The 19,227-nt window shown below is 42.7% G+C and overlaps 1 protein-coding gene across 1 annotated transcript; it reads right to left on the bottom strand.

Annotated features, from left to right (window-relative positions):
• Positions 1 to 1,762: 1,762 nt before the first annotated feature.
• On the bottom strand, positions 1,763 to 4,264 carry LOC129186280 (coxsackievirus and adenovirus receptor homolog). The gene is made up of 2 exons (XM_054784371.1): positions 4,204 to 4,264; positions 1,763 to 2,807 (listed from the first exon to the last, which is right to left on the bottom strand). Exon 2 carries the CDS (start codon positions 2,780 to 2,782, stop codon positions 1,763 to 1,765), a length of 1,020 nt encoding a protein of 339 aa, XP_054640346.1. The 5' UTR covers positions 2,783 to 2,807; positions 4,204 to 4,264.
• Positions 4,265 to 19,227: the final 14,963 nt, after the last annotated feature.

The following is a 19,227-nucleotide window of genomic DNA, read 5'->3' on the forward strand; positions in this document are numbered from 1 at the left end:
ACATGTGCAATTATTTTTGCACATGCAAAAAGCTATGTTCTAAAACGTTGGGTCAGGGGTTTGCCGTCCGCCCTTAGGATGTGTTGCGTGGGCGGGCTGTTAGCATATTATCTTTATGATGCCACTGATGAGCTGTCTGTCAAAGACTCGGCACTATTAAAAGGCTCTCATGGGACATTTTAGGTGCGTAAACCAAAATTAGCATCCGTCACTTCTCATCGTTACCTCGCTGCCGTTTAGCCTTTTTTTTTTTTTTAAACGCCATTTGCCCTCAACTGATGGCCTGCTTTTTTTTTTTTTTCCCTTCCTGATTGGCATCTCCCCTTTTTCCACTTCCCCCCCACTCCGAGGCAATCTGCTTCCCTCTACTAACGATACGGAAATGTGTAATGTGTAATTTGGCAGCTGGCTAGGAAGCAGAGATCGGTGGAAATTGATAGTTCTTGGAGGAGAGTCATGCTTGCTGCAAACAGATGGAAGGCCTTCATGTCTGCTCCCGTTCGTTTGACCGCCGGCCTTTTGTCGCTTTGCTCTCGCAACCACTTGTGGCAGCTACAGGAAATGTCGTGCTTCAACACCCAAAGTTCCACCTTCTAAGGGAACATGAACGTCCCTCGGCGAATACAAAGTTCATCATCTGTGGTGTCAGCAAATCTCGGGAGAAAAAAAAAAGATGCAGAAACAACTGATATTTTATACAGTTGTCTCTACTTTATGGCGGTCAAGTGGTTCCAGAACCGACTGCGATAAATGAATGATAGGATTAATTGTTTTTCATTGTTAGAGCACAGAAAACTTTGACTTTCTACACTTTTTAACATTAGAGCCCTCTAGACGTGAAATAACACCCCTATAGTCACCTTTACACTCTAGACCTGTAAGACATAAAAAACCTGTTTACCACCTTAAATATGCTTTTTAACATTAGAGCCCTCTAGACATGAAACACCCATATAGTCACCTTTACACTCGTAGACCTGCAAGACAAAAAACGTGTTTACCTTATAAATATGCTTTAACCTTAGAGCCCTCTAGACATGAAATTAGCCACCGTTACATCTTATTACCCAATATAGGAGACATGAGATTTATGACTTGTAATTATGACTCACATCTGCTCCAAACCTTGCATGTCCCATTAATTTTGGTGTGCTGTGACATCAGACTCGGCCGGCTGTCTCCAAAAAAGGCGAGTCAGTAAAAGGAATTCATTTCCCATCACTAATTTGGACAACTTTCATATTTTTAAACATTTTTATTTAAGCAATATTTCATTTTTGAAAACATTATTTAAACAATATGGCATCATTATCAAAGACATTTTCAACTGGAAATAACACCAGAACAGGGAAGACACTCAAGTGCACATAAAAACGCTAAATTCAGTGATAAAGTTGCCTCAAAGATTCAGTTATTTAATTGTATGATGCTTTGTTTTTTGTGTATAAACTTTACGGATGAGCATGGTTTAGTTTTTAAAACCACCCATGAACCATAATGTTCAATACCCCCGTCACAAATGCAATCAGTGTTGTCAATAGCAAAAGCACGTCTACTCCTTTCAACAGTCGAGCCTTCCCTGCACTTCCTGCTTGTGTCAAGTGAACTTTCAAAACAACGTTGACAATATTGTGGTAAAAAATACAGTGGAGATGACTGGATATGGATTCTCTTCTTTCCAGCAACACACAAAACCTAAATCAATCAAAGACAAATTTGGCTCCACGAGATCAGATCTTAGGTCGTCCCATCTCTTCTTTCTCTACTTTGCGGACTTGAGGGCAGTATCGCCAGAAACGGGAGGATGCGAACACGGAAGTGTTTCCAAGCCGGGGCCGTCCCAATTCACATCGCTCCGGTCGCTGTTGTCTTGTTTTTCGAGGGGCTCCACCTCCCTCGACCATAAAGACGACACCTCCATTGTGTCATCAATAATCAGCTCTCCACTATGTCTCCTGAACCAGTACCAGATGGCAGCGAGAGCACAGACGACAGCAAGCACAAGCACGACGGTCGTCATGGCCACTGCTGTAACTGGAACTCCATCGCCCCCATCATCTCCCCCATCATCGCTTCTGGCTGATACATTACTGGCCGTGGTTGTTGATGGTGGACACTCAAGTAGGACGTAACAGTAGTGGTCAGTATGTCCTTTCTCATAGTCCCACTCATTCGTGGTACAGCGATATCTTCCACAGCTGTTCTCTGTGATCCTAAGTGACCACTCATGGAACTCTATGGGTATCTCATTGGTATCGTGAGGCGACATCTGGTTTCTGCTCACCTTTGTCCAGGACCTCCAAAAACCGTTGCTTTGACATTTGAGATTCACTTCATTTCCCACCACAGGCTCCCCTTCCACGACACACACCGCACTGCTCTGCTCCCTGCTGACTGTCAGATTGACAGTCGCGATGAATCTTTCACTGGAGTATTCTAAGTCAGTGATCACAGCGCAGTTGTAGGTCCCGGCGTCATTGACATCCACGTTTCTGATTTCTATGGAAGCATCTCCTCTGTCGGGGTTGGCATTTGTGAAGTCGAATCTATTTTGCCAGTTGTATTTCTCAAAATTATTCCACCTGTAATAAGACTTTATCATATTAGGACCTAAATACCAATAGATCTTTTCAACATGTCCATGGTGTAGCGTGTAGTGGCAGGGAAGAGTGACGGTTGATCCTGTTCCTGTGGAATAGTAGTATTTCTTGATGTTTTCATAAGCTGGGTTGATGTCGCAAAACGCCAGCACCAGGAAAAAAGACCACAGCACAGATGTCATCGTTGGACCGTTGGCCAGGAGCTTGCTGTAAAATAAAACACACGATACCGTGTCTTTTATGTCTTCATCGGGATGACTACTGCTGTAAACGACTTGCAAGACGCCATGTGAATATGTCAGTTTTTTCTCATAAATTTACAACTTTATTCTCGATCTCGATATCTCAGATCACTGTCGTCACCGGCATTGCTTGGGACAGCTAAGCTATGTAAATATTACGCCCTTTTTTCTTGTACATTTCTGACTTTTACTGTCATAAATGTATGACTTTTATTCTCGTAAACTTACGGCTTTTAATTTTTTATTCGTAGTTAAGACATAGTTAACCGTTTTCATAAACCCGAAATCCCAATCCCAACAAGTATTTACATGTCTTTTATGTTTTTTTGGCGCGAAGCTAAAAGAAATACTTGTGTCAGTGAAAGTTATGCTTGAAACGTATCTTTTCACAAAAAGCTTGTTTTAGTTGGGAACTGATATTTTCCTGAAACTTACCTATGTTCTACTACTGATTACTAAAGAATGGAAAAAGGTAGAAGCAAATTCTTTTCTGTCTAATCTGAGGAGTCTTATCTTTCTTTTGGTCGGTTCCATGTTTGTATAGCCATAGAACACAATATTCTGTGTGCCTTGAAATGTCAGTCAAAATAGTCTAAAATGGACGCTACCTAAGGGGTTGTCTTTTGGAAAATGTCTGGGATTGAATGAGTTAGTTGTTGCGTGCACACTTGGGGATATGATCCAATGATGTGATGAAGATAACCACCCAAAAGCGACAAAAACCTCTCGCTGGCGTTCAACTCCAGTTAGGCAGGACATCTTGCTTTATCCTATTTTCCTATTTGACTTCCCTTTTCAGATACAGTTGCTCTTTTAGAGTTTTATTCATGAAGCAGTCAAAGTGTATTTATCAATATTTTCACTATTTTTAATTTCATTTTGTTGTAGTCCAACACTTTGGTTATTGTATTCTGGCATCTATGGTAAACATTTAATAGCATATTTTTAAGTACAGTGGTACCTCAGTTAACATCCGTCCTGGTTAGTGCGTTTTTCAGTTAAAATTTTAGCATGGGCTTGCATGCAATGCGGGGCGTCTAACTCTCACTACGCGATGCATCCAGGAAATTCAATCGCAGATTGTTACGACAGCGCTCCGGCAACGTACATTATGAAGATAAACGCTGAGTAACCATACTTCATATTTGTAACATATTGGGGGGTTATTTTCTGAGTGACTATTTATTAAAAGACTCAGCTAGCATGCGGGTGTTTCTATCGCATTTATTCACGAGGACTGAGAACGCATGCGGCGCAGACGTAAACGTCATATCCGTTACATATAATATACACCAATAAATACAAATACAATAAACCACTTTGGACACTCCAGTATTTCACATAAAAAAGGTGTACCTTACCTGAATATCCTGACTGGTGAAGGAAGATCAGTTGGATTCTGTGACAGGCTTCCACACACAGTCACTTTATATATGCATCGCTTCACGTCACAATGACACAACAGAGACGCATATAAAGCACAAAGACCATCTTTCATATTATTATGATGACTACTACAACTGTCCTATCATCACGTTATGTCACACTGGCACAGTCGAGGTGCACGTCACAAAGCTCATAGACTATCTTTCATATTTTCATTATGATGAAAACTACAACTGTCCTATCAGAAAGTGAAATGTTAGCTTTGGAGCTGAGACGGTTGCCTTTGGAGTTTAAAAAAAGGATGATACACTCCTGATCAAAATGTGATAAGAATGTACATTTTGTACAGTTGGAGGTCTTAAGGAGGTTCTAAGTAGAGCTTCAACATGCAAAAAGAAGAAATTGGAGTGAGACAAAATGCAAACAAGCATTAAAGTGAAATATGCTGTTCATTAGCTGATTCAAACTTTAAGACCATAGCTAAATAAACCTATATCATGGAGGGCAACCACTGTCAGGAACTCCAGGTCCATTTTTGTAAATCCATCCTCAAATCTTCTCCATTGGATTTAAAGCCAAAACCTTCACAGAACGCGCAATTAAACAGTCATTTTAAACTTCCTCAAAGATCCTGAGGGTCATGGAACAAATGGTACACCCCAAAAAAGGCCCTGAAGATCCCTTTGGCTGTCCTTCAAGACATGGGACCATCCTTGGCCCAAATGAAGGTTGTGACTGAGTGCAGTCCAAGAACCATCAGACACCACCTGCCAAAGAAGGCTTTTAAGACGGTCCTGATGGCTTCCAACGTTACTGACATAACAAGGAGATCCCACCTGAGATGTTTTCCACCATCCTTCAATGGAACAGTAGAGTTTCGGGTAGCACAGGGGCGTCAAACGGCAGCCAGCTATGTGGAGATGTTGCATCCCTCATGACTGAAGGTCCTCGTCTGTATGGTAATGACTGGCTTTTTCAACAGGACAACACTGCACTTCACAAAGAGGAATAAGATCACTTTTTTGGACCATCCTGCGTGTTCCCCTCATCTAAATCCAATGAAGAGCATTTGGGGATGGATTTACAAAAGTGGACATGAGTTCCAGACAGTGAAGCCATCTTCCCCACCTGGAGCAACATTCCCACTAGCCTCCTGGAAACACTGGCATCAAGCACACCCAAAGCCATTTTTGAGATGATTTTTAGGGGTTTTCTGGGGGGGTTTTAGCGATTGTCTCAAACTTTTGATCAGCTGATGAACAGCTGTGTTGAAAATACCAATGTTCTTGAGAACATGGCCTCCAATGCGTATTATTTTTCTGAAACTTAATGGAATTGACGGGCCTGATGACACGAGGCATTCTGCTGTAGTTGCCGAGCATCCCCTGACCTCTGACCTGACCAGGAAAGGAGCATCTTCTGACTCTCGGTGGTGACCTCTGATGTTCTTCGTTAATTCGATTCCGCTTCCCTGTCATTTTGCCCAACAGGCTTGAAAGTGCAGCCCCTTCAGTGCAACTATTCATTCTCCTAATTGACCTGTGGGAACATTACAGGAATGACTTTCCTGCTCCGTAGCAGACCTCTCGTGACCGCCGCCGCCTCCCTAAGTGATTGCCTATTGATGCATGCAGATCCCGCTTCTTGCCCATGTTGCACGAGTGTAAGCGTGACGTGAAGTCATTTAGCAGGCGTTGAGCGCAGTGATCATACGGGGAACATGAAAGCTAGCATACCCCAAAAAACACATAGCAATCATAGATAGAGTTTGAAGATAGCGTATTCAGTAATAAACAAATAAGTATCTTCTTCTGCTTACCCAAGGTTGGGTCGCGGGGGCAGCAGCCTAAGCAGCCTGTCCCCTGGCCACCTCATACAGCTCCTCCCAGCAGATCCCGAGGCGTTCCCAGGCCAATTGAGAGACAAAGACTCTCCAACGAGTCCTGAGGCTTCCTACCGGTCGGACGTGCCCTGAACACCCCCCCAGGGCGGCATCCAGGAGGCATCCTGACCAGATGCCCGAGCCACCTCCTCTGGCTCCTTTCAAAAATAAATACAAATATATTAAAATAAATGTATAATAAAATAATCATAATAGAAAATACAAAATTAATCATCCATTTTTTATGGTTTATTTAATCTAAGTAAAAACTTCCATATCAAATTTGATAAATCCCATAATTTTGCAGCCATAACAATAGTAAATATAAAGCAAATAAAAGGTGTGAAATGCTGAGACATGAACAAGACGGATCTGACAATATCAGAAATATCAAAATTTCAGTGACGTGTCCATAGTTTTTGAGGAGATAAGAAGGGACAAACATTTGAAGATGAAATAGAGAGCACTTGCAAGACATGGAGATGAAGATTGGTTGCCTTCAGAACACAGATTGCTAAACGTAAATTACTCTGGAGTTGCTTATCCTTCAATTATTGTTTCAAAAGTCAAGCGGGGCGTCTACCTGTCTCTCATTCTCTGCACTTGCTTCGTCCACCCATTTTTGTCTGAAAAACCTTCCTCTTTTGGAAAAGAAAACAAACTTACAGTATCACTCGGATACTGTAAACATCCAGCAGCAACACAGGGTTTTGGCATGACTACTTTTTGGATGAAAAATATACCGAACCAAGTCCACCGTCTACCTCCAGAAGCGTCTGTTTCCTCTGCTTTAGCAGAGTGGCATCACCTCGATGACGCCATTTCCGCAAATGAGACTGAACTGTGCACTACTTTGTCATGGGCGCCCAGTGGCCGAACTACAGGTTGACAGTGGCCGCCCTTCGTCACCCCCACGGCTGGGGGACAATCTTGACAAACGCGGTTCTGTGGTGCAAAACATGAGTTCAGTCTAACCGCCGTTTCTGCTTGGACGCATTTCACTGTAGCACACAACTTTCCTTGGGAGAGCTCCCTGGAGGTAAATTTTCCATGATTGATTTGTTCGGTTCTGGTCAAGTTTTCTCACTATGTTGACTTTGACTTAAATAACGATGCGTGATTCAGCACATAAATCTGTTAATATAGGAATGTCTCTGTAGCAGCCTGAGTGGGCATGTAAACCAAGGAGTGTAGCGTTAAAACAGGAGTGCCGATCGACATTAACTTCCGTATTTGGCCCTACGCTGGTTTGGCCGCCATGATGGTGAGCAGAATCCAGAAACTATGCATTAAAAACATATCCTCGGCACACTGCTCTGCTATTAATTGCTCTGGCCACCTTGTCACTCTCTGGCCACCCCACTGGCCATCTTGACAATTCAGCACCTCTGTGTGAGTAATGGTCTCACCTTGGCCACCGCAATGAAAAATTTCTGGCTCCGCAACTGGTGGTGCCATCAACTATATGTAACATCCATTATTTTGTGGCTGGATTTTCATATTTTTCTTGAATGTAGTAGTGTTCGGTAGAGACTGTTTTTTCCCACACTCTCTGAATGCATCACAAGGTGTACGCAGCACTTCATCGAAGCACACAGCAAGAGGTTCCCCATTCTTTAGAATTCGAGCAGGTCACGCGTGTGATTAACCTGCGTTCAAGTAAGAAAAATAACTTTCTTGGCATAGAAGTAATTGTGAATGTTAGTTCTTAAGCTGTCATTTGTTTTCTTGAAAGGAGATGTGAAGCTGGTAGACAGCTGCTGACTTCAATTTTTTTTCCCTTTGAATATCCTGGTGAGTTGTACTTTTCATTTATGTATTTGGAATTCATGTTGTGCTATAAGAGTGATTCCACTGTGTTAGAGGTAATCTATTATGTCAAATATTCCAGTAAGTAAACCAGTCAGAATATGCTCATTTGTGGAGGATGTGGTTGCTATATGTTACTAAGTAGCTAGTAGCCACATTAGCTTTACCATAGCATCCCTCCCAGCAGTGTGATTATTTACAGTATGTGTGCTGTGTCATGGACAGCAACTCTTCGGAGGTGATAGAGGATGTTTAATAGTGGTATTTCAGACGCACATTGGTGAAACGTGCACTTTTATTTAGCATATTTAGTGACTGTTCTGTTTTGGGGTTTTTTGTTGGACTCAAATTCCAAGGATCAGAGCTGTGCTATCCACGGACTGGATGCTGGATGCAGCCTGAGGAGTCTTCACTGGACGAGTTCAGCGTCTTCCCAGGCGGGTGGTAGGACCTAGGAGGATTTCCTTTCCCTAGGTGCCATGGGGATTTTCTTTTTCCTCCCTTTTTTTTTTTACCTGAGATCTCCGAGTACTCTTTTTGGGAGTCAGACCTGACACTAAAATAATTTGTACACATCAAAAAAAAAAAAATCCCCAAAAATTATAAAAACTGATCCATTTCAGCCCTAAATGAGAAAACCCAACACATCTGCTTTTAGCTGAAAGGACAGTGGGGAAAAAGTGCACTTGAAAGGAAAACTTTTAACAACACAGTACTGGATCTGTACATTGTATTTATTTTTCTTGTGATTTGTTCATGTCTGTCTTTGGGACTTGGGTTTTAGGGTGGTATTATATTCGATAACAAAAAAAACACGTTATTGTTTTATAAATCTGTGTGTCTCTTTTGTGGCTGGAGGTATTAATATCTCATTGTAGAGCTGCCAATCTCCTTACGAATCTGAAGACACTGAAGCCCTAAGTACTGGAGTTAGATATTTTTGGAACTCCAGGTGATATACAATTATACCCTCCTGCTCAGACACGGACACACAAATGTAATTTTTGAGAATTTACCGTTCAAAAATCGAACAACATAATTACAAACAATGTATAACATATTTAAGCAAAGCTGATGAATCAGGTCAAGGACCCTTTAAGTGACTCCCATCAACTAGCGACCAGAAACCGACCAGAATTCAGCTGACAGGAGGAACTTGAGGGAAAATCAGTGTTGATGCACTACTCTGCTGATGGGGATGTCATACAACTTCCATCCATTTTCTTCCGCTTCCCCAGGTCAGGGTGGCGGGGGCAGCAGTCTCTGTAAGAAAGTCCACCTCTTACAGTTCCGCCAGGAGGACACCAAGACATTTCCAGGCCAGCTGGGAGACATAATCCCTTCAGCGTGTCCTAGGTCTGCCCCGGGCCCTCTCCCGGCTGGGCATGCCCGGAACACCTCACCAGGGAGGCATGTGGACGAGATGCCCGAGTCACCTCAACTGGCTCCTCTCCATGTGAAGGAGCAGCGGCTCTACTCTGAGCTCCTCTGGGATGACCGAGCTCCTCACCGTATCCCTTAGGGTGAGTCCAGCCACCCTACGGAGGAAACTCTTTTCCGTGGTCTCTTTTTTTTGGTCATGACCCAAAGCTCACGACCGCATTCCTGCAGACGCTGCGCCGATCCACCTGCCCACCTTGTACTCCCACCTCAAGACCCCAAGGTACTTGAACTCCTCCATCTGGGGCAGGACCTCATTTCCAACCCAGAGCTGTGCAATCCACCCTTTTCCGACTGAGAACCATGGTCTTGGATTTGGAGGTGCTGAGTCTCATCCCAGAAGCTTCACACTCAATTGCAAACTGCTCCAGTAAACGCTGAAGGTCACAGCCAGATGAGGCCATCAGGACCACATCGTCTGCAAATCACAGAGACCGGATCCTAAGGCCCCCTAACCGGACTCACTCGACGCCTTGGCTGCGCCTAAAAATTCTGTCCATGAAAATGATGAACAGAACGGGTGACAAAGGGCAGTCTTGGCGGAGGCCAACGTTCACCAGAAACAGGTTGGACTTACTGTTGGCAATGCCAACCAGGCTCCTGCTCCGGTTGCACAAGGACCCAATGGCACGTAGTAGCACTCCACCAATCCCGTACTCCTGGAGCACCCCCCCCAGGGGACGCCATGAGTGACACGGTCCAATGCCTCCAAATCCACAAAGCACATGTAGACCCAAAAATCCCAACTATCCCTTCAATGTGCGGCTTGCAGTCCTGCCTGCACTTCCCTGTTACGTGTACTGTATTATCATTCATAGTCGCCATGCCAAAGTTCAGTCTGACTGGCTGCCCTGTTCTTGTGAGGCTGAATTTCTCTAAACGAGAAATATTGTCACATTTTAACGTGGCGAGATCTGGTCACGCGTCACAGATGTCGTCTCCGCAGCAAAGCCGCGTGGTCTTCACACTGTTGTGTTGTTTTTGTGTTGTGTGTTGTGTGCATGTTTGTGTCTGTCTCAGTGATCTGCACCTTGACAGATGAAAACATCCTCCTCGCTCTTCCTCACACTCGGCCTTGAGGTAAAGTGTCACCTGTAGTCTTTGGAGTGTGCCCGCATCTTTCCTGTCTCTAGCATCTGTGCAGATATTTCACGCACATTCCCTCCTTCCATCCATTCATCATTCCACGCTTCAATCTATTTATCCCAGATGATCTTCTGACAGCTAATAGCAAAAGCTTTGGAGGCGCCGCGACAACAAAAGTGGTGAGGAGTGACAAGGGTTATCTCCAGCGCATGTGTGGAAAGTGTCTATGAGGATTACGCCGCCTCGGGCCTTCGTCTCAATTATTCAGCACATCATCTCTGACGGGCCTCACCTAATGTGTTGCCTCAGCATCAAAGGGCACCCTAAGGTGCTGGTCGGGGAGAAGAAAACGCTGACACCCGTCTGCACAGTTGCTTGTTTCAAATGTTTGAGGGGTTGGGAAGAGGGGGTGAAGACCGGGAGCAGATGCTACCGTGCTGGATGGCTGAGTGGGCACGGCCAAATGCTGAAAGCTTGAATGCTGGTAAGAGTGGAAGCGACCGTGGATGTCTGGAGAGGCCCGGAGAGATCGGACCGCGAGGACGCGGGTCAGGAACGGAAGAGGGCGGCATTGAAGTGACAGGTCAGTGAACGTCTCATCTTCCATCCATCACACACTTCCTTTCAGCTCCAATGCAACCACAAGTGTCTCGGCCGGGTTTACGTGCAAGAGCACACAGGTGCATGCATGCACCATCTTATGCAAAGCTGCAGGAAATGAGTAGGAAAATTATATTTTTATTGATTATTACTGATTGTTTTGCTACTTGTGCTCCAATATTTCATAAATACTAGGAACATGCCAACATTTTTTACCATGTAAGGCCACTATCTGTCTGTCCATTCACACACAGACATACTGTACTGTAAAAATCTGTCTGTTCAAACATGCATACGGTGTATATATACTACAGTATACTACAGTATACTAATTGCTTTTCCATTCAGATACACACATCATGCAAACATCTGTCATTCCTTTCACATACAATGTAAATATCTCCCTGTCCATTCACCTACACACAATTTAAGCATCTGTCAGTCCATTCACATACAGACATAACAGAAACAGCTGTCATTCCATTCACATACAATGTAAACATCTGTTTTTCCATTCACATACAGACATAGTGTCTGTCCATTTACACAAAGACATAAAGGAAACATCCGTCATTCCATTTACATAAAGACAATGTAAACGTCTGTTTTTTTATCCACGTACAGACGTAATGTGAACATCTGTCGGTCCGTTTACACGCAGACGTTAATGGAAACATCTGTCATTCTATTTAAGTACACACATTTGTCCATTCACATATAGACTTAATGCAGACATATGTCTGTCTATTCACACGCAAACATATATAGATATATATCCGTCTGTCCTTTCATGCACTCACATGGAGTAAAAAGTCTGTCCATTGACACACTCGCGCAGCGTAAAAATGTCTGTATGTCCATTTATGTGCATCCATGTCTGTTCATTCACATACCCACGATGTGAGCATCTGTCTATCCGTTCATGTACGTGTATGACGTAAACATGTGTCTGTCCACACACGCTCACGATGTAAATATGTATTGATTGTCACTTCCTGCTAAGTGCTGTGCATGTGTGGTCAGGAAATGTGATAGAAGTGCACAGCAGATAATAATATCACCCAATCAAACGCAAAGGCGTGTCCCCAGTGGGCTTCTTTTTCCAATGGCAGGCGCTGCGTGGAGAGCTTTTAAAGGATGCGTCTCATTTGACAGCCGATTGGACATGTGTGGAAAGCAGGCGCCAGTAAACGTACGGAGGCTGCAATTATGGCTTTCAGTGCCCCCCACTCCCAAAACAGCATCTAAAGATGCCTGGCGTGCGGTCAGCAAAGTCGATATTGAAGTCCCCGTGCGGTCGGGGGAGGGGCCTTCCTGGGAGGGTGCGCTAATGAGAAGGGTGGACCCAGCTGCCTTTAGTGAAATGTCGCGCTGTGTCCTTGTTTGCCTTCTTGAGGCTGGCAGAAGCTAAACGTGCGCTCATTTCTCAGGCAGCCTTTTAATTGGCCGGCCTGCATTTAATCAGCCACTGCGCATCTCCTTCTTGCCTCTGCCGCTTACACCTCAGACTTCATCCCAAGGTCACTGCATAAAGATGCTCTCTCTGCTCTTCATCTTGATCTTCCATATCGCACAGATGACTCTTCATCATTTATTTGCTCCCCTCATGTTGGCCTCAGGTCCGATCGGATCAATCTCTCCTCTCGTCGCCGAGCGCGGGGGTTGTCGCTGAGTCAGGGGTTGACACGGCGAGGCTTCGTGACATTTTAATTTGCATCGCCTCTCTTTAATAGGACACTCCAGCCGGCCGTCTTTCTTAACCGGGACTGGAATAAGGTCAGCTGTAAGGATGTGTCCACAGCACGGCGCTTTCAAGGGCGCACATCACCCATTTGGAATATAAATCACTGCAAAAAATGGTTCCAAATGGATAGATGCAAAAGCACACATTCCTGGTGCGCTCTTTCTCATCATCTGTTTGTGTCCGTTCACACAAATACATGATGTAAACAGACACGCCACCCAGGACTTACATCAGCATCAGGATGTATGTTTACATACATGTACACTCACACGGTGTCAAATGTTTGTCCATTTACATACACTAAATACCTTCTGTCTGTCCATTCGCATATACGCTTAACGCAAGTGTTCATGTCGGTCTGTGCATTCATCTACACACACATACAAAGATGTTTTGGTCTGTTTATATACACATAAAGATCTGTCTGTCCATACACACACAATGTAAGCGTCTGTCTGTCCATTCACATACACACATAACGTAACTGTCTGTCCACGTTGGTCTGTGCGTCTGCGTATGGCCAAATGTATCTAGATACACATAAACATCTCTGTCCATACACGTAAGTATTCTCACACAGTGTCAACTATAAACTGTTTGTCCATTTCCATACACTAAATATCATCATCTGTCTGTCCATTCACATGCACACGTGAGTAACGTTCCTGTTGGTCTGTGCATTCATTGCACACACATATATGCAGATCTTTCTATTTACATCAACGTAATCGTCTGTCTGTCCATTCACATACACACGTAACGTAAATGTGCATTCGCCTACACACGAATGTAAACATACTTCTGTTTACATACACATAAACATCTGTCTGCCCATTCACCTACACACATCATGTAAACATATTTCTGTCTACTATTTGCAGTATATACCCACAAACACCTGTCTCGTCTATTCACATACAGTATAATGGAAGAATGTGTCTGTCCATTCAAACACCCACCTAATGTAAACGTCTGTATGTCCACTCTCACACACATCATGTAAAAACATGTGGATGTCCATGCATGCACTGGGACAATGGAAACATGTGTCTGTCCATGCACGTGTACTAAATATAAACATCTGTCTGTCCATTCAAATGACATCTGTCCGTGCATTCACATTCACACATAGTGTCACCATCTTTCTGTCCATTCACGTACACATGAGTTACTTTTACACTTCAGTTGGAGTTTGAAAGGTTGACCTCGGGACTGATGATTTCTATTTAAATGATTTCTTAGGGGAAATATTATTTTGAAATATGAACAAATTGTCCTGGAAGGCTGGTGTTGGACCTGAGAGGTTTCACTGGACCCAAGCTATTGGGCGATGAAGGTAATGCTGGAACGACGTGGTGAGTAACCTCTCAAAGCGAGCATAATTATCCTTGCAAAGCAAAGGCAGCGCTTGTACAGTATTGTGCAGGTGTGCCCAATGTTATGTCCACAGTGCATCATCAGCATCTTTCCTCCCTTCAAGCTGGTACAGTAACCCACCAGTGAACATGCTGGAGTGTCGCATTTTAGCAATTTGTGCTGTTTGGTGTGATCTAATCTCAGCTTTGAGCGTACAGCGGGCTTGAAGCCAGGCTGAGCCGCAGGGCTTGACGGTAGTCCAGCTTTATCCCAGCCTCTGCTGGGGTCTGTGATGCTGCCATGGACACACAAGCATACAATCCATAATAAAAAAGAATATATATTAATGACGCACACAAAATGAAAAGGTGACATTTTTCGATCCAACCATTGGCTTTATCATTTTGGACATCTATTTGGTCAGATGTTTTTTTTCATCATTGACCAGATACTTTGAAAGGAAGATGAAATCAGATGATAATCCTTCATATGGGGAGCTACATGCAGTGTCTGAGCTTCATGCAGTGTCTGTTCTGGGAGATCAGATGGAGGCAGAGGCGCCGTATGGGATTGGATATACTCCTGATCAAAATCTTAAGACCAGTTGAAAAATTGCTAGAATTTGTATTTTGCTTCTTGATGAGGTTTTAAGTAGAGCTACAACATGCAAAAGCAAGAAGGGGGAGTGAGACAAAACATTTGGAACTTGTAATTTAAACAAAAAAAAGGTTGTTTATCAGCTCATCAAAAGTTTAAGACCACAGGCTATAAAAGCCCAAATCTGCTCAAAATGTTCATTTTCTGCCAGGCATTCACACTGTCATGCCCTCCTGATGGTAAAGCTAAGAAGCTTTCTCTTTTTCAACGTGGTCGGATTGTGGAGCTGCATAAGCAAGGCCTCTTGCAGCGTGCCATGGCTGCTGAGGTTGGGTGGAGTAAATCAGTCATTCTACATTTTTTGAAAGATCCTGAGCATTATGGAACAAAAAAGTCAAGTGGTAGACCCAAAAAAATCACACCTGCGCTGAGCCGAAGGATCCGATTAGCTGTCCATCAAGACACAGGGCGGTCTTCCACCCACATGAAGGCCCTTACTGGTACCGACTGCAGCGCAATAACCATCAGACGCCATCTGCAGGGAAAAGGGTTTAAAAAACAAAAAAGGAATTCAAAGACCTCGTATCCTTCAACGCCACAAAAGTGCCTTTTAGACTTTGCCAGGGAGCATCAAACGTGGGACATTGAAAGGTGGAAAAAAAATGTATTCTCTGATGAGAAAAAATGACGGTCCAGATGGCTTCCAACGTTACTGGCATGACAAGGAGATCCCACCTGAGATGTTTTCTACCCGGCACAGTGGAGGGGGGTCCATCATGATCTGGGATGCTTTTTCATTCAGTGGAACACCGGAGCTTCAGGTGGTGCGGGGTCGTCAAACGGCGGATGCCACTTACGTACAGATGTTGCAGCGGGCATCCCTCATGACCGAGGGTCCTCATCTGTGTGGTAACAGCTGGGTTCTTCAACAGGACAACGCTGCAGTTCTTCAGGGAGAATAACATCACTCTTTTGGACCATCCTGATTTAAATCCCATAGAGAACATTTGGGGATGGATGGCAAGGGAAGTATATAAAAATGGCCATCAGTTCCAGACAGTTGATGCCCTTGGTGAAGCCATCTTCACCACTTGGAGCAATGTTCCCACTAGCCTCCTGGAAACACTGGCATCAAGCATGCCCAAAGCCATTTTGGAAGTGATGAACAAGAACGGTGGAGCTCCTCATTACTGAGTCCTACTGAGAACATTTTTTGTTCTGGTTTGCAGAGTTTTTTGTTATTTTTTGAGCGATGGTCTTAAACTTTTCAGCTGATCAGCTGATAAACAGCCTATTTCACTTTAATTGTTGTTTTCGATAAATGACTTTTTCAAAGTGCTTTTTGTCTCACTCCCCCTTCCTGCTTTTGCATATTGTAGCTCTACTTAAAACCTCATTAAGATCCAAACATGCAAAATGCAAATTCTAGCAATTTTTCAACTGGTCTGAAGATTTTGATCAGGTCTGTATTTCAAAAAGTAGAGATTGGGGGGCGACGGGGCAATGTGATTTTTTTTATTTTTTCATGGGTTCCAGAATTCCTGCCAACGCCCCTGGATGGAGGGCATAAATGCAATGCAAAATGCATGTACAGTCATTGAGGGGCATATTTTCACGCTATCTGATGATTTATGTCAGGGGCGTCCGACAATTTTTTCCACCGAAAGCTGAAAAACCAGAAGCATGGGGCCACTTTGATATTTTTATATATTTTTTAAATATGGTTGAAAAATAAATAAATAAGATTGACATTTTTCAGAGGGTAATTTTTTTTAAAACTTTTTTTAGGGGGGGAGGGGTATTTTGGGGGAAAAAACGTCTTTGTAAAAAATTTTATTTAAAAACAGATATTTTTATACATCTTTTTTTGTTCTTTTTTGTCTTTTTTTGTTATGTTTTTGTAAAAAAAAAATTAAATTTTCTGTAAAAATATATTTCAGGATCTTTGTTTTTATCAGTTATTAATATCAGCATTTCAGCTTTTTGTCTTCACATTCTGTGTTTTTGCTCTATTTTTCCAGTTCTTTTCCCATTTTTTTTTGTTTGGTTTATTTTGTTTGTTTAATTTTATTTCTACATTGTGCCATGGGCTAATACAAAACAATTGACACGTTGCCAATGGTACCCCTGTTTTATGAGATATGCTTTGCTGGATCAGGCAGTATAATAGCCATCAAGTGTTTGTTAGGAATGGAATATTTTCCACTCCACTGTTTTAGACAAAGCACGGCAACGTGCAGTTCGACCACAGAGACGTACCACATTCAGAAGACCTTTCACTTGGAAAAGAACAGAGCTTCATAGATGCAATGCAACATACACTAGGGGACATCTTTGCACGCTATCAGATGGTTTATGTCGGAGGCGTCTGATATAACTTTTTCCACCAAGGGCCGGATACTGAAAAATCAAAATATGCAGGAGGGCCACTTTCATATTTTTACATATTTTCTAATGTGGTTTTAAAAAAATGTAACTTTGGCGGGGTACAAATTTAGCAATTTTTAAAAAACGTTATTAAAAAAAATCATAATTTTATTGTAAAGAAAATCGTATTTTTGGGAGAAGAAACAATTTTTTGTCCATTCATCCATCTATCCATCCATCCATCCATTTTCTATTTAAAAAAAAAGCATGAATCTTTTTGTTTGTTTGTTTAAAATCATTTTTATGAACATTTAATCTTTGTTTTTATGTTTAAATATATTTCAGGGTAAAGCTTTGTGTTCTTATTAGTTATTAGTTATTAATATCAACATTTCAGCTTTTTGTCTTTTTTGGGGGGGGTATTTTTATGGATAACTTTTGGGGGGGGAAATCATATTTTCTTTGTTACAAAAAATATTTTCGGGGAATAAAAATGTTTGTAAAAAAAAAAAAGCATTTAAACAAGGTGTGTTTGTTTAAACAAAAATATTGTTTGGGAAAATTTCCTATTTTTTGTAAAAATGTTGTAATTTGAAAAATAAAAATGTATTTCAGGGCAACGTTTAGTATTTTTATTAGTTATTAATGTCAATGTTTCAGCTTTTTGTCGTTGCCTTCTGCGTTTTTGCTCAATTTTTCCAATTACTTTCACTTGGAAAAGCACAAGGTTCCTCTTTGGAGATCGATTGGACTTTCCTAAACTTTTGTTGGCCGCTAATCGCTCTCTCCGGCGCTGGCGTTGCAATTGCTTGTATCTACATTCCTTCTTGAATTCAATTGCAAACTGTCCTCGAGACACCTAGATTCACGTCACAGCCATTAGAAGAGACTATGACCGCAGTCTTGTGAGTTATGTGCTTCTAATTTGGAGGAGCTTGTGCCAGTGGAGGTGAAGCGCAATGAAGTGATGTCATCAGGTTGCAGGGAGGAGTTTTTTTAATTGGACTACACGGTGGAGGAAACACACGTGGAGTGATTTAGAAGAAGTCAACGTTGCATGCGTTAGTGTTTTTGTACGTGTTTGTCGATGTGTCGGGTGTCTGTTTGGCACGCGCTCCTAATTGTCGGCCACATTTGTGGGGCTGTTTTCACAAGAGAGTCAGACGGGTAGCAAGGGCACATCTGTGTGTGTGTTTGTGTGCTCCTGTTTGTATAAAAAAGAGAAAAGAATGAATAAATAATATTGTGGTTGCAGACTCACGGGGGGGGTCCTGTTCAGTAAATGTAGTGTGAAAGAGAAAAGGTGGGCTCAGGAGAAAACTCGTCCAGAGAAGGAGGAGGTGTGATTGTGCACTTTCAGCTGAGACCATGAGGGGTCTGCGTGATATAGTCAGTGTCTCAAGGAACGTATTAAATTAGTACTCCTGCATGCAAAAGTTTTGGGCACCCCTGACAATTTCCATCATTTTCATGATATACCACGTAACTGATGGACACGGTAGTATTTCAGAGATGAGGTTTATTGGATTAACACAAGATGTGCAATATGCGTCAAAACAAAATTAGGTGCAGAAATTTGGGCACCTATTGTCATTTTGATGATTTGAATACCTCTATCTACCGAGCACTGGTTAATGGGTTTTGTGAGCTGATTCCATTTATCAAAGGTATTTAAGATGACCAGTGGCAAGTTGGTTTTCTCTTTCCTGCAACACAGGGTCCTCAAAACAGCTGTCAAATGACCGGAAAATGAAGATTGTTCAACATCATGGTTCAGGCAAAGGCTACAAAAAGCTATCTCAGAGATAATTATCGGGCCGATATGAGGGCATTATGACATTAAAAGTAGCTATGATAACCGATATTTCTAAAAAAACCACTCCAATGAGGCGACATTACTCGTATTGTGTGAGTGGGTGAGCAAATCAATCACTCCTTTTTTCTCCTGCCTGTCATAACTTCCGCCGAGCTCCCTTGTAAGCAAACAAGGAAGGACGTTGTACGAAATGATCCACGATGAGTGGGGAAATAATCCCGTCGAGCGCACAAAAAACCTTATAGGCCACCTGAAACGACAACATTGCGGCGTATGAAAGGTGCAAAAGATTTGCCAGAGAC

Source organism: Dunckerocampus dactyliophorus, chromosome 8, assembly GCF_027744805.1.
Source record: "Dunckerocampus dactyliophorus isolate RoL2022-P2 chromosome 8, RoL_Ddac_1.1, whole genome shotgun sequence".
NCBI lineage: Eukaryota > Metazoa > Chordata > Actinopteri > Syngnathiformes > Syngnathidae > Dunckerocampus > Dunckerocampus dactyliophorus.

What these genes read in the sequence shown, in the direction of transcription:
- LOC129186280 (XM_054784371.1), bottom strand. Translation starts at nt 2,782, where the DNA reads ATGACATCTGTGCTGTGGTCTTTTTTCCTGGTGCTGGCGTTTTGCGAC.